Genomic DNA, 23689 nt, shown 5'->3' with positions numbered 1-23689 from the left:
CATATAACAAGACCCTTATTTCTGTGTTCAGTGGACCAGTGATGTGTGTCATTTCGAGCAGGAGGTTTTTGTACGGCTCTAAATCACTGTGTGAACACACGTTTACTATTGAGATAGTGGTAACTCTGACAGTAGTAAACTGCTGCATCTTCAGCCTGGACTCCACTGATGGTCAGAGTGAAGTCACTCTCAGACCCACTGCCACTGAATCTAGCAGGAATCCCACCTTGCAGTTTCTTTGCATATCTTATAAGGAGTTTGGGAGCATCTCCAGGTCTCTGTTGATACCAAAACACACATTCATCTCCATCACTGTCTGTGTACACTTTAGTGTTGGTTCTACAGGTCAGAGTGACGGGGTCTCCTGGAGAAAATGTCACTACAGGAGGCTGAGTCACAGTCACCTGACCTCTGGATCCTGAAGAGGAAAAATATTAATTGATCAACGAGTATAAATAAGAGATCATTTATATTTGATAATATTTTATGCAGGGACATTTATTAATTGAGAGCCATTTCAATGATTATACAAGGCACTCAACAATATGTATGTTTCCATTGTAAGAGTTATAAAACAACAGACCTTTGAGGCAGCAGCAGACCAGTGTCCAGATGAAGATGGTGATCAGAGTCATGGTTGTCGTGGTTTCTGTTGTGTTGATGGACAGATCTCAGTCCTGCAGTCTGAAACTCACAGGGCTATAAACACTCCCAGAGCACTGAAGCATGAGCTGCCAATGCAAATCACCTCCTCTATGGAAATACCCTTCCTTAGGACAGATGATGAAACTGTTACTGCAACACAATAATAATATTAAACATGGAAGGGAATAGCTGACCGAAATCTCTGGAAAGACTTGAACATAGTATTTAGTTACATGTAAGTGTTTTCATTCAATAATACTGTATTACTATTCTATATTGCTGCCTTCTTGTACTTAGTGAGTTTGTCAGAGATATTTGACATCTCCAACATTTATATTTTATAGTCAGGGGGGAAATCAGCTAAAATGAAAAACCTAAAACATCAAAGTAAATTCATTTGAAAGTTATGACCTACGTATATATAGTATTTTTGACAGACAATCTGGTAGAGTTGAATGTGTGTTGTGTAGAGAGTTACTGGTGTGTGTAAAGTGCAGGAGGTTTTTGTACGGCTGTTCAATGAGTCTGTATCATTGTGGTGGACTTTTGGTGGCGGTACCAAACTCGTCGTTGACTGTAAGTACAAGAGATTTATTGTAACGGTCCTGACCTGTTTTATGTTGTTTTTGTATGTGTTTAGGTCAGGGCATGTGTTTTGGGTGGGCAGTCTATGTTATCTGTTTCTATGTTGGTTGTGGTTGCCTGGTATGGCTCTTAATTAGAGGCAGGTGTTTTGCGTTCTCCTCTAATTAAGAGTCATATTTAGGTAGGGTGTTCTCACTGTTTGTTTGTGGGTGATTGTCTCCTGTGTCGTTGAATGTATGTACCATACGGGACTGTTTGGCTGTTCGTTTATTTTGATGTCGTCTGTTTCCTGTCCGTGAGTTTACGTTTAGTTATGTAAGTTTATGTTCAGGTTTCGTCAACGTCGTTTTCTTGTTTTGTATATTTGAAAGTGTTTTGTTTTTTCGTGTTGCCATCGTCGTGTTAAATAAAAGATGGCTTATTTCCCTAATGCTGCATTTTGGTCTGATGATCCTTCTCTCCTCTCCTCGTCCGAGGATGAGGAGAGAGACAGCCGTTACATTTATCCTTATTATAATACATTCAGTTGAACATTTATAAAGTCACAAAGTTATAATTGAGAAATAGTTATAGATTTGAATGTTTAATTTATTTGATTCCGATTATTTGCGACGTTTCCACCTACTCTAATGATCATTCAAGGACAAAAACTTAATATACCAAATATCTGCAAATATAAATTAATAGGTTGACATGTTCGATGTCTTTAAATACACAGAAACAGTTCAGCAGCATTATTAAACATGTTATATTGTAAACATGTACGTTTTCTTTCTGTATTGTACTTTAACACATCCCTGACTGTAGTGTGAGGTCACACTTCATAGATGTTATTGGAGGGAAGTAAAATAGTGTGTAATATATATTTATAGATAACCTGCCATTTTTACAGACTATTTTATACAATACAAATAACATATTTGTTTCTTCATATTAAAGTTGTTGAAAGTTCTTCAAGGTTCCTGTCCAGTTTAACCCTTACATGTCATCTCTCCTTTCCCCCTCATCTTCTCTCCTAGTGGGTGTGGTACCTCCCTCCCTGACCGTCCTACTCCCCTCCAGTGAGGAGCAGGACCAGGGGAATGTGGCCCTAGTGTGCCTGGCCAACAGGGGCTTCCCGGAGGGCTGGAAGCTGGGTTGGAGGCTGGGGGCCGGGGGGGCCTTGCAGGGCAGCCAGAGCCTGGAGGTCCTGGAGAAGGACGGTCACTACAGCTGGAGCAGCAGCCTCACCCTCCCCACTGACCAGTGGAGGAAGGCTGGCTCAGTCACCTGTGAGGCCACCCTAAAGGACCAGACCCCCGTCACTCACACATTGGAGCCACACCACTGCTCCCAGTAGACACCCTGTACACAGAGAACACCTACCTATCTGTCATTCTGTCATTCTAAATATCTATCTGGAGCTTCAGCTCTGGTCATCAATCTGGGATTCTGCATCTTTAAATCTGTACGTGTATTTTATTGCTTTTGCTTTTAGATTGGAGATGTTAACAAAATAAAATACTTTGTATTAATGTCAAACAAGGTGTCCCTGATTTGTATTTTAAAATAAATGGAAGTGAATATCTGTGAACTAAAGACTAAACTGCTCTGTAACAAAATGAACATTAGAAGGGTAGGGTAGGGGGTGAGTGAGGGTGGGTAGTGGGTAGAACCCCTTGGGACAGTGAATATCTGGGGACAGGAGCAGAACCACTATTATAGACATGGGAGGCTCAACAACTATGCAAAACAGCACTCTATAGGCTGCTGGGTGTGTGAAACAGAGAAAGGGAAGGAGAGAGAGAGACAGAGAGAAAAAGAGAGAGAGACAGACAGACAGAGAGAGAGAGAGAGAGAGGGAGAGAAAGAGAGAAGAGAGAGAGAGAGAGACACAGAGACACAGAGAGAGAGAGAGAGAGAGGGGGAGAGAGAGAGAGGGGGAGAGAGAGAGAGAGGGAGAGAGAGGGGGAGAGAGAGAGAGAGGGAGAGAGAGAGAGAGAGAGAGAGAGAGAGGGAGTAATCATTATCACCAGAGCTGAGTCCTGCTGGCTGTAATACAAGGCTTCATTGTACTTCTTTGAAGGAACACATCTTTCTAACACAATCACACACACACACACACACACACACACACACGCACACACACACAGTATTCTACTTTCCAGCAGGTGGTTTGAGTTTACATGTTGGCTTATTCTCTCTGAGCTGAAACCACCTGTGTGTGTGGGTGCGTGCGTGTGGGGACCAAAAGTTGCCACAAGGATAGTAAAACAAGGAAAATCTCCCACATGGGGACATTTCCCATGTGGGAGAATTCTGTTGCTCAAATGTTAATGTCCAGGATCCAAGACTAGACCAATGGAGACAGGTGATGCTTACTGGAGCCTTACTATCTACAGTAAATAAATGGCTCTGATATTTTCAGCTTGATGGCGCCCTCTTGTTTTAAAATGTCATCATGCTGAAGATTAGTTCAGACAGAGCATAAAAAGTTATTTGTCAAACAGTGGCAGGGTCAGGCTGTTGGTGGAATTACAGACTGGGCCTGCAAACTGTTTATTGCTTCACATGAACTGTCAGTATGCCCACGGTCCATTTAAAAATGCAATCAATTCACAGCAATGCAATGCCTCAAATCAGTTGATGATTGGACTTGACAAGTACTAATATTGTATCATATAATAGCACTCTCAGCTTTCCAAGAAGACAACAATTTCAACATTTATGGTCTTGTTTACATATATTTTAGAGGCTATTTATGTAGAACATTTGTATTAAACCTGTATAAACAGTATTTATGATTATATGACAATATTTTAGGTTGACAGAAATTCTATTACACAATTTCTGATACATCACATTCCTTACTTGTATTTTCCTGCATAAGTAAAACCAGATTATGCCTCTACTATCATTCATTCCAATTAGAATGGTTTTGATTTCTCCTTGACAACAATGGCTGCCATTTTCATCCCATTGTGGAACTTTGAGGGTAGATGACATAGCCCCTCCAGTAATTTAATAGGATCTCTATGGTTAGGTTGAATATGGGAAGTATGAGACAATTAAGTAATTCCATGTGGAAGCGTAAACAAATTCATGCGACCAGCTCCATTGATAACTACTAGCGCCGTTGCTAACTAGCAACGATGGTCCCATGAATTGCGAAGAGTTATGGGATATTAGAATCCTCTTGTTACCATTATATTTTTGAACCAAGCTCTATGGTCACCCCACCCTCCTCAGATAGGATATAAACACATCACAACCCGTGGCAAAAATGTTTATAAACTGCAAATGTTCTTCTCTGCCCCATGGAAATATGTGTAGGATTGCAGGAAACTAGCTTTAATAAATGAAACGTTATTCCTGTCAGATCTCCCCAAGGAGATGTGGGTGTGGAGTCAGGCGCAGGAGAAACAAGTTCCGAATGAAAAGGGCGTTTATTAAACCAGCTCAAAAATCACAGGACACCGGACTACAGCAGTAGCTATGAAACCCCACTCAGACACAGTCCAGGGAAAAACCACCTGTTAAACATGAACTAACGAAAACGCAACCCAAACTGACAGTCAAACGAAAACAATCCCGCACAAAACCCCAAAGGAAATGTCAAGATAAATACCCCCCCTAATTAACATAAATGAAACCAGGTGAAACACAAAACAGACATAACCAAAAGAAAAGGAAAAAGGATCGGTGGCAGCTAGTAAACCGGCGACGGTGACCGCCGAGCGCCGCCCGAACAGGGAGAGGAGCCACCTTTGGTGGAAGTCGTGACAGTACCCCCCCCCCCCCCCCCCCCCTCCCGCAGCGCGCCGACGCCGGCCTCGAGGATGACCCGGAGGGCGAGGCGCAGGGCGATCAGGATGGAGGCGGTGGAACTCACCCAGCAGAGATGAGTTCAAGATGTCCCCCACCGGCACCCAGCACCTCTCCTCCGGACCGTACCCCTCCCAATCCACGAGGTACTGCAGGCCCCCCACCCGACGTCTAGAGTCCAGGATGGACCGTACAGTGTACGCCGGACCCCCCTCGATGTCCAGGGGGGGCGGAGGGACCTCCCGCACCTCAACGTCCTGTAGTGGACCAGCTACCACCGGCCTGAGGAGAGACACATGAAACGAGGGGTTAATACGATAGTAAGAGGGGAGCTGTAACCTGTAACACACCTCGTTTATTCTCCTCAGGACTTTAAATAGCCCCACAAACCGCGGGCCCAGCTTCCGGCAGGGCAGGCGGAGAGGCAGGTTTCGGGTCGAGAGCCAGACCCTGTCCCCCGTTGCGAACATGGGGGCCTCACTACGGTGGCGGTCAGCGCTCACCTTCTGTCGCCCACCGGCCCAGTTTAAGGGATTCCTGGACGGCTCTCCAGGTCTCCTTTGAGCGCTGCACCCAATCCTCCACCGCAGGAGCCTCGGTCGGACTCTGATGCCATGGTACCAGGACCAGCTGATAGCCCAACACGCACTGAAACGGCAACAGGTCCGTGGAGGAGTGGCGAAGTGAATTCTGGGCCATCTCGGCCCATGGGACGAACCTCACCCACTCTCCAGGCCGGTCCTGGCAATACGACCGCAGAAACCTGCCCACATCCTGGTTCACTCTCTCCACCTGCCCATTAGTCTCTGGGTGAAAACCAGAGGTCAGGCTGATCGAGACCCCCAGACGCTCCATGAATACCTTCCAAACCCGGGAAGTGAACTGGGGACCCCGATCAGAAAATATATCCTCAGGCACCCCGTAGTGCCGGAAGACGTGTGTAAACAGGGCCTCCGCAGTCTGTAGGGCCGTAGGGAGACCGGGCAAAGGGAGGAGACGGCAGGACTTAGAGAACCGATCCACAACGACCAGGATCGTAGTGTTCCCCTGTGACGGAGGAAGATCGGTAAGAAGTCCACAGACAGGTGTGACCAAGGCCGCTGTGGAACGGGGAGGGTGTCTAGGAGCCTTCCACCGAACAGGAGGAAACATAAACCCTCACATCCTTAGCCAAGGTCTGCCACCAGTACTTCCCCCTAAGAGCCCGCACTGTCCTCTCAATCCCCGGATGACCAGAGGAGGGTAGCGTGTGGGCCCACCTGATCAATCTATCACGAACACCAAGCGGGACGTACCTCCGACCCGCTGGACACTGTGGTGGAGGAGGTTCTAACCGAGACGCCCGCTCGATGTCCGCGTCCACCTCCAATAACACCGGTGCCACCAGACAAGAGGCCGGAAGTATGGGGGTGGGATGAATGGGCCGCTCCTCAGTATCATAGAGACGGGACAGTGCGTCGGCCTTCACGTTACGGGAACCTGGTCTGTAAGAGATAGTGAAGCGAAATCTGGTAAAAACATCGCCCACCTTGCCTGACGAGGATTCAGTCTCCTCGCCGCCCGGATGTACTCCAGATTACGGTGGTCAGTCCAGATGAGAAAAGAGTGTTTTGCCCGCTCAAGCCAATGTCTCCACACCTTCAGAGTTTTTACTACAGCCAGAAACTCCCGATCCCCCACATCATAGTTTCGCTCCGCCGGACTGAGCTTCCTCGAAAAGAAAGCGCAGGGGCGAAGCTTCAGCGGCGTGCCCGAGCGCTGTGATAGCACGGCTCCAACACCAGCCTCGGATGCGTCCACCTCCACCATGAACGGTAAAGAGGGGTCCGAATGCGCCAATACGGGAGTGTCGGTAAACAACGCCTTCAGACGACCAAAAGCTCTGTCCGCCTCTGCCGACCACCGCAACCGCACCAGCCCCCCCTTCAGCAGTGAGGTAATGGGAGCAGCCACCTGCCCAAAACCCCGGATAAACCTCCGGCAGTAATTGGCAAACCCTTAAAACCGCTGCACCTCCTTTACCGTGGTCGGAGTCGGCCAATTACGCACGGCCGCAATGCGGTCACACTCCATCACCACCCCAGATGTGGAAATGCGATACCCCAGGAAAGAGACGGCTTGTTTGGAGAACACACATTTCTCGGCCTTGACGTACAGGTCATGCTCCAACAGTCGCCCAAGTACCATGCGCACCAGAGACACATGAGCGGCGTGTGTGGCAGAATAAATCAGTATGTCATCGATGTAAACCACTACACCCTGCCCATGCAGGTCCCTGAGAATCTCGTCAACAAAGGATTGGAAAACTGCTGGAGCATTTTTCAACCCATACGACATGACGAGGTACTCATAATGGCCAGATGTGGTACTAAACGCGGTTTTCCACTCATCTCCCTCCCGGATTCGCACCAAGTTATACGCGGTCCTAAGTTCCAGTTTTGTGAAGAAGCGTGCTCCGTGGAATGACTCCACCGCCGTGGCGATGAGAAGTAGCGGGTAACTGAACCCCCCTGTGATGGAATTTAGACCTCTATAGTCAATGCACGGACGCAGACCTCCCTCCTTCTTCACAAAAAAGAAACTCGAGGAGACAGGTGATGTGGAGGGCCGAATGTACCCCTGTCCCAGAGATTCGGTGACATATGTCTCCATAGCCACCATCTCCTCCTGTGACAGGGGATACACGTGACTCCTGGGAAGTGCGACGTTTACCTGGAGGTTTATCGCACAATCCCCTCGTCGATGTGGTGGTAATTGGGTCGCTCTCTTTTTACAGAAGGTGATTGCCAAATCGGCATATTCGGGGGGGATGCGCACAGTGGAGACGTGGTCTGGACTCTCCACCGTCGTTGCACCGATGGAAACTCCCACACACCTACCTGAGCACTCCCCTGACCAACCCTTAAGAGCCACCTGTTTCCACGAAATTTAAGGATTGTGATAAGCCCAACGGGGAATACCCAGCACCACTGGAAACACAGGAAAATCAATGAGGAAGAGACTAATCCGCTCCTCATGACCCCCCTGCGTCACCATGTCCAGTGGAACCGTGGCCTCCCTGATCAGCCCTGACCCTAACGGTCGACTATCTAGGGCGTGCACGGGGAAGGGTTGGTCTATCTGTAACAAGGGAATCCCTAACTTACGCGCGAAACCACGGTCCATAAAACTCCCCGCTGCGCCTGAATCGACTAGCGCCTTATGCTGGGAATGAGGGGAAAACTCAGGAAAGGAAATCAACACATACATATGACCAACAGGGGGCTCTGAGTGAGCTGGGTGCTGACTCACCTGAGGTGTTCGAGCCATGCTCTGCCTGCCCTCTCGACTCCCAGACTAGCTCCTCCTGCACCAGTTGTGGTCGGAGAGGACACGCTGCTGACCGGTGCTGGATGAGCTAGCTCCTCCTCCGGTGGCCCTAGCAGCAGCACCCCCTAACTCCATGGGTGTCGGAGCAGGAGCGCTGGGGGGTGGAACGAACAGACCCTGATCAGGACGCCCGCGAGCAGCCAGCAAGTTGTCCAGCCTGATGGACATGTCTATTAGCTGGTCCAGAGTGAGAGTGGTGTCACGACAGGCTATCTCCCTGCGGACGTCCTCCCGTAGGCTACACCTATAATGGTCCATCAGGGCCCTGTCATTCCACCCCACGCCGGCGGCCAGGGTCCGGAATTTCAGCGCGAAATCCTGTGCGCTCCTCGTCTCCTGCCTTAAGTGAAACAGCCATTCACCCGCCGATCTGCCCTCGGGTGGGTGATCGAACACCGCCCGGAAGCGGCGGGTGAACTCTGGGTAATGGTCCCTCGCCGAGTCCGGGCCCTTCCGACTCCGGACCCGAAAGGCAGGAGACGAGGACGTTGACACTCTCCCATCTCTCCATTCTCGCCAACACCTGATCCATAGCTGTCCCCAAACGGTGTAATACCGCTGTATGTTGTTGAACACGCTCCTCCATGGACGGGGTGGGCGCGTCCGCTCCTGCTGACTCCATGATTTGCGGTGCGGGATTCTGTCAGAACTCCCCAAGGAGATGTGGGTGTGGAGTCAGGCGCAGGAGAAACAAGTTCCGAATGAAAAGGGCGTTTATTAAACCAGCTCAAAAATCACAGGACACCGGACTACAGTAGTAGCTATGAAACCCCACTCAGACACAGTCCAGGGAAAAACCACCTGTTAAACATGAACTAACGAAAACGCAACCCAAACTGACAGTCAAACGAAAACAATCGAGCACAAAACCCCAAAGGAAATGTCGAGATAAATACCCCCCTTAACTAACATAAATGAAACCAGGTGAAACACAAAACAGACATAACCAAAAGAAAAGGAAAAAGGATCGGTGGCAGCTAGTAGACCGGCGAGCGCCGCCCGAACAGGGAGAGGAGCCACCGTTGGTGGAAGTCGTGACAATTCCAGCCTTATTGCAAAATAGCATGAGATGATCTATAGAACTGCACATGTTTCTCTCTGCCCCATGGCAATACAGTGCCTTGCACTAAAATATAATCGTTTAGTCAAGCCCAAATTAGTTCAGCAGTAAAATGTGGCTTAATAAATCGCATAATAAGATACATACACTCACTCTATGTGAAATAATAGGGGGTCACAAGATTTTTATATTCTAAATATCTATCTAGAGCTTCAGCTCTGGTCATCAATCTGGGATTCTGCATCTTTAAATCTGTACCTGTGTTGTATTGCTTTTGCTTTTAGATTGGAAATGTTAACACAATAAAATACTTTGTATTCATGTCGAACAAGGTGTCCCTGATTTGTATTATAAAATAAATAGAAGTGAATATCTGTGAACGTGTGGTTGTTAAACAAAGACTAAACTGCTCTGTAACAAAATGAACATTAGAAGGTTGGTAGGGGGTGAGTGAGGGTGGGTAGTGGGTAGAACCCCTTGGGACAGTGAATATCTGGGGACAGGAGCAGAACCACATCATCTGACCGTTATAGACATGGAAGGGGGTTAAAGGATATAGTTGTTGGTTTTGATCATGACTAAACTATTTAGTGTAGTTGAGATTTATTTGTGAGTTGTAACCAGATTTTCTGTATGGGGGTAAAGTAGTGGTTATTTACGCTTGGTGATGTCATATAACCAAGACCTGAGTTGTGTGTTCAGTGAACCAGTGTTTCATGTCATAGTCTGTTGCGCCTCAACACCTGCAGTAGTTCCCAGCTGCAGCAGTAGAGTCTCTGTGCAGTCTGACTGAGGGAGGTTTTTGTACGACTCTAAATCACTGTGTGAAGAGCTCTGGGGTGCCATATACACCCATACCATAGTAATCTCCTGCATCTTCAGCTTGGACATCAGTGATTGTAAGAGTGTACTCAGTACCTGATCTACTGCCACTGAATCTAGATGGTGTTCCAGACTGAAGGGTTTTTACTGTATAGATGAGGAGTTTAGGAGCCTGTCCAGGTTTCTGCAGGTACCAGCTCATGTCATCATCAATACCAGTTGAACTTGCAACAGCTTTGATAGACACACTCTCTCCCAGACGAACAGACTTTGATTCATCAGCTTGATTCAGGACACGTTGTGCAGATGACGCTGAAATTGAAACAGAAAAATTAGCTTTGAGTTGTCTTGAAAATTCAGATGAAAGGCATTGAAAACATTTTCGATGTCCAAACATGTACAAGCCCATTAAAACCTGTTAAAACCAGTCGACCACAGGGAGAGATGCTGAGAGTTTCTCACCCTGAGTCAGGAACCCCACTGTGATCAGCAGTGGAATCAGTGAGATCATCTTCATCATGTTCATCATCATCTGTGGCTCTGAGAAGACAACAGACTGGACACAACAATGATAACACTGCAGTCTTAAAGTGTCAGGACAGATCTCAGTCCTGCAGTCTGAAACTCACAGGGCTATAAACACTCTCAGAGCACTGAAGCATGTGCTACCAATGCAAAGCACCTCCTCTATGGAAATACCCTTCCTCAGGACAGATGATGAAACTGTTCATGCAATGACATAAACACAATCATCTTAAACATGGAGGAAATAGCTGACCTAAATCTGTGGGAAGACCTGTAATTGACCATAGCATTTGGTTACATGTAAGTGTATTAATTCCATGCTAGTGTATTGCTATTCTATATTGGCTATTCTAGCCTTTTTGCTAAAATGGCGTCATGCTGAAGTTCAGTTCAGGCCATAAAGAATGATCGAGGCCTAAGATGGATATAACTGTTTTTGCATGGACATTGCCTTTGAGGTAATCCACCATTTTGAAGTAGTCAACTGAGTGGTACTTCCTATGGGTTAAGGAATGATCACATAATTCCATCCAGGTCATCAGGAGGGATCAGCCAATGAATTATACTCATGAGGAAACATTACATTACAGCAGGTGGCAGTAAATCGCCAACCTTGGCTCTATAGCTGTTCAAACAACACAGTCTAGGTGACAGTTTGCACCCTGTCAGTTGGTTTACCAGTAAAAGTAGTAGAAGAAGAAAATGGACTACTTCAAAATGGAGATGGCCTCAATGGCACTGCCTGTGCTCTCACAGACACCATAATGGGACAGATACAATAATGATGTGGTCTATCTAAGTCTATGGTTCTGACAGAAAATAAAGAGTTATTAGTCAAACAGCCTCAGGTTCAGCTGTTGGTGGAACTACAGACTGAGTCTGCAAGCTGTTTTATCGCTTTTTGACATTCATATCTAGATAGGTGCGACAAAAATACTATTTTCAAGCGAGAAGCCTAGCTACTTACTGGCACTGCAGTTTAAACATGCTGAAACAAGATCATCAATACAGCTGATCAGGTCCCCTACTAAGGGACTGATATCTGATCCTACAGAAATAAATACAACTTTTAGAGCATATTATTCAGATTCATTCAGTTCCTCATACAGCTTTGATACTTCTGCTTGTCGGCAGTTCCTGGAGAACCTTACGTTGCCCAGACTCTCTAAAGAAGAAACAGTTGTATTAGAGGAACCTACCACTTTATCTGAACTGAAAGCTGCTCTTTTAAATATGAAGAAAGATAAAGGGCCTGGTATTGATGGAAAACCTCCTGAACTCAATCTCAACTTTTGGGATGATCTAGGACCAGTTATTCTTGAATCGCTTAATATTGCTATTTAAAAAAGACAATTCCACAGAGACATCAATACAGCTATTATATCCCTAACCCCTAAGAAAGGAAAAGACCTCACAAACTGTGAAAATGTTCAGCCAATCAGTTTAATCTGAACAGAAATGAAGATGTATGTCAAAGTTCTAGCCATGTGCCTAGAGAACATTATGAACAAGATCATACAACCTGAACAAACAGGGTTTATTAAGGGTCGTCAGGCAGCTGATAACATAAACTGCATGTTTCATGTGGTTGCTGAGGCTTCTAATCTGGATACCCCGTGTGCTGGGTTATCATTAGATATAGAGAAAGCCTATGACCGCTTAGAGTGGGAATATTTATGGCGTGTTCTTGAACATTTTGGTTTTGGGGCAAGATTTATACAAATGATTTGCACCATGTATGTGAATCTTTCTTCTGTTACTACCCATTCTAATCTATTTATCATACAACCAGGATGTTTATCTACTGGTACTACCCATTCTAATCCATTTATCATACAACCAGGATGTAAATCTACAGGTACTACCCATTCTAATCTATTTATCATACAACCAGGATGTATATCTACTGGTACTACCCATTCTAATCTATTTATCATACAACCAGGATGTATATATACAGGCACTACCAATTCTAATCCATTTACCTTATGTTAGTGGAATTAAATAATTCCTACAATATACTCATTAATTAAATTCAATCTGTCTATTTATAAGAATTTGTAAGATACTTATTAACATAAAATAGACAGGATACAGTCATATTAAAATTAGATAATAGTGTTTATTCTCGGAGCTAGCCCCCATTTGATCATAAACACAGGTTTATATACAATATATGACGTCATAGATTACAGAATGAGTCTTATTGTCCTAACAAATAGAAAACAGGTTCAAAAGTTCATTCTAACCTCACAGGACACTCACATGAAACACCATATAATCATTTATCCTGAAGGCTCACTATAATTGATTACCACTTTAGCAGACAACTCAAGATAATGAAAGACCTAAAAAGTGACCCACAGCCTTATCTAAACATCTCAGGGCTAAGTTGGGTCAGTTCAACCAGAGTTTAATGACCCTTTCTGCTTACTTTATAACCCACAACACAAATCTCTTTTCACCAGGCATGCAGAGTTCAATTTGTTATATTTTTATCTAAAGCTAGAATTTGTTTGAACTATTTATTAACAAAATTCCTAACACCTTACAACCAGGATGTATATCTACTGGTACTACCCATTCTAATCCATTTACCATACAACCAGGATGTATATCTACTGGTACTACCCAGTCTAATCCATTTACCTTACAACCAGGATGTATATCTACTGGTACTACCCATTCTAATCCATTTATCATACAACCAGGATGTATATCTACTGGTACTACCCATTCTAATCCATTTATCATACAACCAGGATGTATATCTACTGGTACTACCCATTCTAATCCATTTATCATACAACCAGGATGTGAACAAGGTTGTCCCGCATCCCCTTTGCTATTTGCTCTCTCTCTTGAACCGCTGCCACAAAGCATACGTCAAAATGCTGCATCCTCACACATAAAAATCAAATAAACTGAACAAGTAATTTCTCTGTATTCAGACGACTAACTGCTGCTCTATGTTGCACGTGCTCAAAAATCCCTTCAGCCAATAATGTCTATTTTCACACCATTAAACATTAAACATGGTCTGTTTACAAGATCAACTGGTCTAAATCAGCTCCACTACCTCTTAACTCAGCTATGGGAAGTGTTCAACTACCACCCATGATTCCAGGGAAGAAACAAACCACCTACTTAGGCATTACCATATCCCAATCTATTGAAACTACATTCAGGAAGAACTACTTAGAAACCATTGAGAATATCAAAAAAGCCATAAAAAGATGGTCTGCTATGGCCACTTCTTTACATGCTAGATTCTCAATGATTAAAATGAATGTCCTCCCTCGTATCAATTTTATGAGTTCCATGTTACCACTGCTTCCTCCTATAGACTATTGGTCTAAACTTGACTCTGTCATAAAGAAGTTAATTTGGGGGAGAAGGAGACTGTCACGGATTCCCCCGGTACTGCTGCTCATTCTGTGCAGCAGCTCCGGAGGTCTACGTCACCGGCCTCTAGGCATCACTGAACTGTCTCATTACGCACACCTGATTCCAATTCCCCTGATTAGTAATTGTATATATGTGCCCTCTGTTCACCATTGTCTTGTGGGTTATTGTCCCCATGTCCGTTGGTCTTGTGAGTACATGTGCTTTGTTGTTTAGGCTTTCGTGCTGTGTGTTTTGTGCACTCGTTATTACGGGTCTCATCCCGTGTATTTATTAGAGGTTTAAACTCGCTCTTCTGTTTGGGTTTCATCCCTGTGTTTTTGTATATGTGTTTGTTTTGTGCTTCGTCCCCGTGCCTTTTCATGGCATGTTGAATTTTTGGGTGGAGTATTAAAAAAAAACTATTACATATTCCTGCACCTGTCTCCAATAATTTATACCACAGTGACCACAGATTAAATATGCAACACCACAGACAACAAAAGCATCAGGTGGACTTATTGTTTGGACCCAGTATAGCATACTCATTAAATGTGTGGAAAGCTACAGAGAAGAATATGAGATCTAATCTTAAAAGGAATTCTTAGTGTGTAAGAAACCATTTATATCAGATTCTTGGTCTAAGAAGGGTGTTTATACTTTCAAAGACATATTCAATGTGAATGGACTCCTCAGTTTCCAGGAAATCCACCAGTGTTTTAATGTCCCAGGTTCATCATTTTGTCTTTACCTTCAACTACGCCTATCCACCCAGCCTATGGGGTCCCCTGGGGAGCAGAACTAGCAGTACACCCATTGGTCAAACTTCCAACGGACAGACGCCCCTCAAAAGGAGTTGTTTCTGATATCTATAGTCAATTAATTCTTGCAGCACAAAAGCCATTATGTCTATCCACTGTATTGGAAAATGATTTTAGACTTGCTGACAGACAAATGATTTGGGAGACAGTATGGAAAAATATATTTGGATCATCTAGAAACCCCAATCACCAATTCATTCATATTTTTTTTGCCATAGAACCGATCTAACACCTCAAAAAAGACTTCACATGGGTATTAGTCTATCACCATTATGTGAGTTCTGTACCACAGGGGATCTTGGTACTTTTCAGCATGTGCTGTGGAAATGCCCGGGGGTGGTTGCATTCTGGGGAAAAGTCAACGATGTCATCTCTGTACTTAGATAAAATACTGCCATTAGATCCAATAGGGATGTTTCTTTGTGTTGACTCTGATTGGCACTTGTCAGAACATCAACAGAGAGTGTGGTTGGCAGGAACCACAGTTGCTAAGAAAATGATTGTACAAAGGTGGATTCCACCTCATCAGTTACCATTGCAACAATGGCTGCTCACATTTAAGGATATTGTACTTATGGAGCTCTCCACGGCCAGGATCCATAGGGCCAAGGTGTCCACTGGACACATGGAAAAAAGCAGCAGGGGAGATTTACAAACCCTTAACCAACGGGCCTTACATCCATGAATGTGTTTCAGTAATTTGTTACTATTTCTGAGACTATATGATGTATTGTTCAGTAGATATACTATGTAACATACATTTATTTGACATGCTATCAGATTGCCGGTGGGGAATGGGGGGGTTAAAAATATATATCTATAAATGTATTGTATGAATCCTATGAATTGAAATAATAACTTCATGTAAAGAAACTAGGTGACAACAAAATAGTTTTCAGATCGGTTGAACAGAATCACACTCCTGGCTCTTTCTCTTCTCCTGGAACCATATGCCCAGCAGCTTGTAGGCGCGCACGGAAAATACGACAAACTTTAACCAAAATAAATATTGTACCATTATTAAAAAAAATGTTTTTTATCCCCAATTTCATCATATCCAATCTCGATCTTGTCTCGTCGCTGCAATTCCCCAACGGACTCGGGAGAGACGAACCACACTCAACACCTGCCAGCTTAACCAATGTGTTGGCGGAAACACCGTTCAACTGACGACCGAAGTGGGCCTGCAGGCGCCCATCCTGCCACTTGAGTCGCTAGAGCGCGAGAGGAGCCAAGTAAAGCCCCCCCGGCCAAACCCTCCCCTAACCCGGAAAACGCTATGCCAATTGTGCGCCGCCCTATGGGACTCCCGGTTGGTTGTGACACAGCCTGGGATCGAACCTGGGTCTGTAGTGACGCTTGTTTCACTCTTGTTTTATCGCTTGTTAACTTGACGATGACATTTTGGTTTGATTTGTGTTTGTGTAGGCTACACAGCTGAAAATCAACAAGTTCAACATGACGCCACGACAACAATGTTTGCCCATCTTCATAACCACTATGAGGCTTTTCTGAATGAAAATAACGTTGTGACAGATCTCCTAGTTACAGGATACAGAGAAAATACATCACTTCAGACTCCAGTTATGTAAGGAATGGTAATGTGCTGTACTGCCATAAACTTACTGGCATAGAGGCACGGTGCAACCTTTCATATCTGACCTATGACCTTGCTAGGTCAGACATATCACCCGGAGGTTAATGTTGTCCTCTGTCTGATGTCCAGTCTAGTTTACTCAGGATTAGGTCTGGGAGATGCCCCTGTGCCGTACAGGACAGGTACTGGTGGAGGCATTAGGAGGTTGTGTATGTGTGTCTGATTATGTGACTTTGGAAGTGTTGACCTTTGCCACTGGTTGACCTGTCAGTGACCTTGGAGGTATTCTAGACTGGGATGAAGGACTTCCATCTGGCTCAGTGTTGAATCATGATGAATTCCTAATGAATATGGCTCAGTGTTGATTCCTGATGAATTGATGATGAATCTTCAGATGTAGATCACTAGTTATCTAATACTTCCTCATGCCATTCTAGTGGGTACTACTAGAATGACCTTAGAAAATGGTGCTCTTTTCAACTAGTCTCTTTGTCAAGTAAACAAAAAGCTGATTACAGTAAAGTGACAGGCAGTCTGGTGGCATGTTGGGGTTGGACTGATTTTCTTCCCTGGGGAACTGACCTCTGACTTTTTAATCTTTGACCTTTACCAGTCTGGCTGATGACCTGTGTCCAACCTCTTCCTGTGCACACCACACAAGATCAGTGCAGTGACCTATAAAATGACCTGTGACTGACATCTAACCTCTGACTTTGATCTTTGACCTCCTCTGGTCTAGCGCTGGTGTCGTGTTAAGGATGGGGGAACATCTGGGGACGTTTCTATTCTGGGAGAGGGGCCATGCAAATCTAAGTTTCTGTTTCACAGGGCTCTCTCTCTGTCACTTACAGTCATGCACTTACACACCCAATACTGCTCTACGGATGTGTTGACCAGCTGCGTGTGTCTGGTTGGTCAACCAAGCATTGAGGCATACAAACCTTTTTGCTTCACACATGATTATATGTTGACATGATATGGATTATTCATCCTCAATGGGACTATTTCACCTGTATCTTTCTAAAAGGATGGACATTTGTTGACATGGGAGGTTGGGAGGGTTATGAAACTAGTTTGTAACCATTATTTCTGAGTTAGTAAAGTGGTTGTACTTGGTGATGTCATATAACAAGACCCTTAGTTCTGTGTCCAGTGGACCAATGATGTGTGTATTTCGAGCAGGAGGTTTTTGTACGGCTCTAAATCACTGTGTGAAGATATTTTTACTGTTGAGATAGTGGAAACTCTTACAGTAGTAAACTGCTGCATCTTCAGCCTGGACTCCACTGATGGTCAGAGTGAAGTCACTCTCAGACCCACTGCCACTGAATCTAGCAGGAATCCCATCTAGCCGTGTCTTTACGTTTTTTATCAGGAGTTTGGGAGCTTCTCCAGGTCTCTGTAGATACCAGTACGCACCCTCCTCTCCACCATCCCATTTGTACACTTTAGTGTTGGTTCTACAGGTCAGAGTGACGGGGTCTCCTGGAGAAAATGTCACTACAGGAGGCTGAGTCACAGTCACCTGACCTCTGGATCCTGAAGAGGAAAAATATTAATTGATCAACGAGTATAAAAAGGATATTATTTATATTTCATAATATTTTATGCAGAGACATTTATTAATTATGATCCATTTCAATTATTATACAAGGCACTCAACAATATGTCCTTTTGCCATTGTAAGAGTTAGAAAACAACAGACCTTTGAGGCAGCAGCAGACCAGTGTCCAGATGAAGATGGTGATCAGAGTCATGGTTGTCGTGGTTTCTGTTGTGTTGAAGGACAGATCTCAGTCCTGCAGTCTGAAACTCACAGGGTTATAAACACTCCCAGAGAACTGAAGCATGAGCTGCCAATGCAAATCACCTCCTCTATGGAAATACCCTTCCTCAGGACAGATGATGAAACTGTTAATAATAATCATGTGAATTGCTTCATATTTCTGTTGTTGACAGTAAAATGGCACAATTGTCAATATTGATATTTGTTGCAAATGACAATGTCTCACTCTGCCCATATGCAATCTGATAACATATGACATCATTGGATGAAAAAACATTTTACAGTGAATTTGGGTGAAGAGACTTTAAAGAGGCTCAAATCAGAGACTTCATTAATCAGAGTATGCTATATAGGTACATAAAGTGCTTAATTATTGTGGTTGTCTCACCTAGTTATATTAAGATGAATGCACAGAGATGCTCTGGATAAGAGTGTCTGCTAAATGACTCAAATGTCATGTAAATGATAAAACATGAGCATTACTTGCTATAATATTTCCTATATTAAGAGTGTAAAATACTGTAATTGTATGTAAAGATGTGTAATGCTTTATGAGTATAGTAAAGCTCTACAAAGCTGTGTGGAGCTATATGAGTGGTTCTGTTAGTGCAGGGTGAGCTCACTCTTCTGTGAAGGAGGTTTTTGTACGGTGTCTTAACTAGACTGTGTCACTGTGGAACACGTTCGGTGGAGGGACCAAACTGCTGCTGAAAAGTAAGTGTTTTTTCCTTTACTACTTACAAAACACTACAGAAAATAGAAATACTCAACACCAGACATTTTAAGACTCAAACTTTCTAAAGGAAACCCCAATGTTAGTATTTATTTTAGAATGGAGGGTTTAGAATGCAAAATGTTAGCTACCGTCTGTGGGAGACTTTCAGTTGTGCAGTCAAGCAACCTGTCTTTGAACAAGTTATACAAAAGAAACACATTTTTTATTTAAAGAGCTTTAATCAGGTTTAGTTCCCTGCTATGACATGTGAATTACACAGAGAATGTTTTTTGTATAACAGAAAATGTTCTGATCCCTTTTATTGTCTGATATTATTGTAAACTGGATCGACTTTAAATGGGCAATCTGCGATTGCTACATACATTTAGGGCCTTTTAAATTAATTATATATACCCATTGATTTTACTTGCCTCATGAGCTTAGTTCAACTGCCATACTCTTATCAGAAAGTAAAATAGAATCATGTTTTCTAAATTGTTTGTGAACAATGTAATTTTAAACAAACACTATATAGCCTCAAAACATGGTTGAAATTATAATTTGTAGTTTATGGATGGCCAGTCCTTGCATCCATAGCTCTGTCTATGAATTTGAGAGAGGTTACAGTTCTCCAGTTCCATCCCTCAGCTGTTTACCAAAAACACTGGTGGGGTTGGCTGTTTTGTTGTTGTTTGAACAGCAGAGTATAAAGTTACTTAATATCTGCATTTAGAAGTGATATTGGGCGATAAGATCACTTGATGAATTGGGTCCTTGTCCCTTTTACAGCAAAGATATTTTACAGGCTGTGAAAATACATGGCTAAATAAAAAATCAGCAACAGTGATGTACTTTATTGTGCATTTATGCAATTGTTGTTGAGTTGTGAGGTGCTGTGTTCTCTGTGAACCTTAATAAGTTATGTATTTTATTGAACACTCTATTTCTCTCTCCTCTGGAATGTAACATTAAAATGTTCTCTCCTCTCCAGCTGGTCCTACTGTCAGTCCCACGGTGTCTCTGCTCCCTCCCTCCTCTGAGCAGCTCTCTGGGGGCTCTGCCTCACTGGCCTGCCTGCTGACTGACTACTCCCCTCAGGGGGCGCTGGTGAGCTGGGAGGTGGATGGGCTGGAGGTGACACAGGGGGTCGTGACCAGTCCAGAAGAAGAGAAGGAAGGCCTTTACAGACGCAGCAGCACCCTGACCCTGAGCAAGGCAGGCTGGGAGCAGGGAGAGCTCTACACCTGCAGGGTCTCCCACTTCCAACACACCCAGGCCTCCCCTCTTCGCAGGAGCCAGTGTCTGGTCTAGGGCCTAGTGGAGGAGGCCCACAACAGGAGCTCTGTCTGGGGAAGCAGGAGTAGACGAGGCTCGGGTCTGGTCTGTGGCCTGGTTGGAGCAGTAGTAGTGTGTTAGAGTGTTAGAGTAGTGTACTGAGTAAACTCTAGTACTGCTGGGGAGACCACAGTCTGGGTAGTAATGTGTATTGTATAGAGTACAGGAGACTTCTATGTGTTCTGTACTCACACTGTTACTGTGATGTTGCTGTTTGTCTCAGTTCTAATAAAGTTGGATTTGAAAATAACATGATGGATTAGTTGACTCATTTATTTACTGTGACAACAAATGGAAATGTAACTACAGCTAGATCATAGTCTTTATCATAACTATATTCCTCCTCTAAATGAGAGTAAGATATGTCATCTGTCTTGTACTGAATGTTGTTGTATGTGTGTTCTTCTGTTTCTGTCTGTCTGTCTGTCTGTCTGTCTGTCTGTCTGTCTGTCTGTCTGTCTGTCTGTCTGTCTGTCTGTCTGTCTGTCTGTCTGTCTGTCTGTCTGTCTGTCTGTCTGTCTGTCTGTCTGTCTGTCTGTCTGTCTGTCTGTCTGTCTGTCTGTCTCTCTGTCTCTCTGTCTGTATGTCTGTCTGACCCCCTGGGGACAGAACTTCTCTATTCTGGGAGCAGCCAAACCATCCCACTCTGACCATGCAAATCAAGGCTGCATTCAGTGAGGTGAAACATTTAGAAGATTAAAGACTTTAACACTCAATGTTCTTTTTGACAGATAATGATGTCTGTTCTACACAATGTATTTCTATCTGAACATTCCAGAGCTGAAGGTCAATGGTGTGGTAGTAAAGTTGTGGTTTCTATATGGATGTGATGTAAGGGTTATGGTTGTGTAGAGGAGGTGGTTGGGTGAACTATGGTCCTGTCATGAGTAACCAGAGTAACATTGTCCTGGTGTGGGACTGTCTAACGCTGTGTGAGGAGCTTAAGTCTGTGTTCAGGAAACCAGTGTTTCATGTCATAGTCTGTTGCACCTCAACACCTGCAGTAGTTCCCAGCTGCAGCAGTACAGTCTCTGTGCAGTCTGACTGAGGGAGGTTTTTGTATGACTCTAAATCACTGTGTCCTCCCATCAGTGTACACACCCATGCAGTAATAATCTCCTACATCTTCAGCCTGGACTTCACTGATGGTCAGAGTAAAATCTGGTTCAGATCCACTGCTACTGAAATGACCAGGAGTTTCAGACTGACGTTGACTTATTTTATAGAAGAGGAGTTGAGGGGACTGTCCAGGTGTCTGCAGGTACCAGCTCAGGTCATCATCCACCCCTTTACTGGCTGTGCAGCTCAGATACACAGTCTCTCCCAGACTAACAGACTTGGCAGTAGGAGACTGAGTCACAACTCCAGCCCCAGATGATTCTGGAAATGAGAGGTGGAGAATAAGTCATAATAATCGTAAATAAAATAACTGTTTTCTCGCACCATGTACAAGCAGTATCATAGAGGCTTCTCAAACTCCTGTTCTCAAAACAACTCTGTTTCTTAACAGATGCTCTCCGAAGACGGCAGTTCAGAAAGGTCAGAGAGCAGACTTTCTCACCCTGAGTCAGGAACCCCAGAGTGATCAGCAGGGGAATCAGTGGTATCATCATCATTTGTGGCTCTGAGAAGACTGAACAGACTGGACCCAATGCTGATAACACTGTAGTCTTAAAGTGTCAGGACAGATCTCAGTCCTGCAGTCTGAAACTCACAGGGCTATAAACACTCTCAGAGCACTGAAGCATGAGCTGCCAATGCAAATCACCTCCTCTATTGAAATGCCCTTCCTCAGGACAGATGATGAAACTGTTAATGCAACACAATAATAATATTAAACATGGAAGGAAATAGCTGACCTAAATCTGTGGAAGGACTTGTACATAGTGTTTAGTTACATGTAAATGTTTTCATTCAATACTAGGGTATTGCTTTCAAATCAAATAAAATCAAATGTTAATTGGCACATGCGCCGAATGCAACAGGTGTAGGTAGACCTTACCGGGACATGCTTACTTACAAGCCCCTAACCAATAATGCAATTTTAATAAAATGGAGTTGAGAAAATATTTACTGATAAAATAAAGTAAAAAAATAAATAAAATAAAACAATAATGATTACAATAAAATAACAATAATGAGGATATATTCAGTACTGAGTCAGTGTGCGGGGGTAGAGGTTAGTTGAGGTAATTTGTACATGTAGGTAGGGGTAAAGTGACTATGCATAGATAATAAACTGTCAGTAGCAGCAGTGTATAAAACTAAGGGGGGAGGGGTCAACGCAAGTAGTCCAGGTGGCCATTTGATAAATTATTCAGCAGTCTTATGGCTTGTGGTGTTAAGGTGTTAAGGAACCTTTTGGACCTAAACTTGACTCTCCGGTACCGATTGCCGTGCGGTAGCAGAGAGAACAGTCTATGACTTGGGTGACTGGAGTCGTTGACAATTCTATACTAATCTAAAATATAAACACAACATGCAGCAATTTCAATGACTTTACTGAGTTACAGTTCATATAAGGAAACTAAATCGGCTTTATACCTGTTCAAGCAACCCAGTCTAGGAGGCAGTATGCACCCTTTCAGTTTGTTTACCAGTAAAAGTTGTAGAAGAAGAAAATTGACTACTTCAAAATGGAGATGGCCTCAATGGCACTGCCTGTGCTCTCATAGACTCCAAAATGGGACAGATACAATAATGATGTGATCTATCTAAGTCTATGGTTCAGACAGAAAATAAAGAGTTACTAGTCAAACAGTGTCAGGTTCAGCTGATGGTGGAACTACAGACTGGGCCTGCAAGCTGTTTTATCACTTTTTGACATTCATATCTAGATAGGTGTGCAATGACAGAACAGTATCAACATCACCAGATATTAGTATCATAATGGTTAACTGAATTTGACTGCTGGTAATAAAAAGTGAATGTCATCATCTGTTGCTTCAACTAGGTGTCAACAAAATAGTTTTCTGATTGGTTGTACCTCAATAAACTCCTCCCACTCGCTCCTTCGCTTCTCTTCACCTGGAACCATATACACCTAGCAGCTTGTAGGCACGCATGGACAATACAACAAACTTTAACCAAACAATTTAAAAAAACGTTTTATTGCTTGTTTATTTGATCATAACATTTTGGTTTGATTTGTGTTTGTGTAGGCTACACAGTTGAAAATCAACAAGTTCAACATGGTGCCACTACAATAATGTTTGCCCAAGTTCATAACCACTATGAGGCT

At 43.9% G+C, this 23689-nt stretch overlaps 5 long non-coding RNA genes and 1 gene segment (V, D, J or C); 2 read left to right on the top strand and 4 right to left on the bottom strand.

Moving 5' to 3' along the window:
* Positions 1-319: 319 nt before the first annotated feature.
* On the bottom strand, positions 320-723 carry LOC139532347 (uncharacterized). Its single transcript, XR_011666553.1, has 2 exons — positions 584-723; positions 320-418 (listed from the first exon to the last, which is right to left on the bottom strand). It is a non-coding gene; the product is annotated as an uncharacterized lncRNA (long non-coding RNA).
* A 328-nt stretch (positions 724-1051) lies between these two features.
* LOC139532950 (Ig lambda-3 chain C region-like) lies at positions 1052-2751 on the top strand. The segment is given in 3 exon segments: positions 1052-1060; positions 1116-1221; positions 2250-2751. Coding segments are annotated over 3 exon segments (435 nt in total).
* A 2284-nt stretch (positions 2752-5035) lies between these two features.
* Positions 5036-11294, bottom strand: LOC139532343 (uncharacterized). The gene is made up of 3 exons (XR_011666546.1): positions 10748-11294; positions 10382-10597; positions 5036-5316 (listed from the first exon to the last, which is right to left on the bottom strand). It is a non-coding gene; the product is annotated as an uncharacterized lncRNA (long non-coding RNA).
* On the top strand, positions 11096-20698 carry LOC139532339 (uncharacterized). Its single transcript, XR_011666542.1, has 3 exons — positions 11096-11110; positions 18300-19112; positions 20105-20698. It is a non-coding gene; the product is annotated as an uncharacterized lncRNA (long non-coding RNA).
* Positions 17555-18429, bottom strand: LOC139532341 (uncharacterized). The gene is made up of 2 exons (XR_011666544.1): positions 18318-18429; positions 17555-18151 (listed from the first exon to the last, which is right to left on the bottom strand). It is a non-coding gene; the product is annotated as an uncharacterized lncRNA (long non-coding RNA).
* Positions 20163-22147, bottom strand: LOC139532344 (uncharacterized). Its single transcript, XR_011666547.1, has 2 exons — positions 22010-22147; positions 20163-21828 (listed from the first exon to the last, which is right to left on the bottom strand). It is a non-coding gene; the product is annotated as an uncharacterized lncRNA (long non-coding RNA).
* Between the last annotated feature and the right edge of the window lie 1542 nt (positions 22148-23689).

Source organism: Salvelinus alpinus, chromosome 10, assembly GCF_045679555.1.
Source record: "Salvelinus alpinus chromosome 10, SLU_Salpinus.1, whole genome shotgun sequence".
Taxonomy (NCBI): Eukaryota; Metazoa; Chordata; class Actinopteri; order Salmoniformes; family Salmonidae; genus Salvelinus; species Salvelinus alpinus.
The sequence above is the reverse complement of the archived record's forward strand: the minus strand, read 5'-3'. Positions and strand labels throughout refer to the sequence as shown.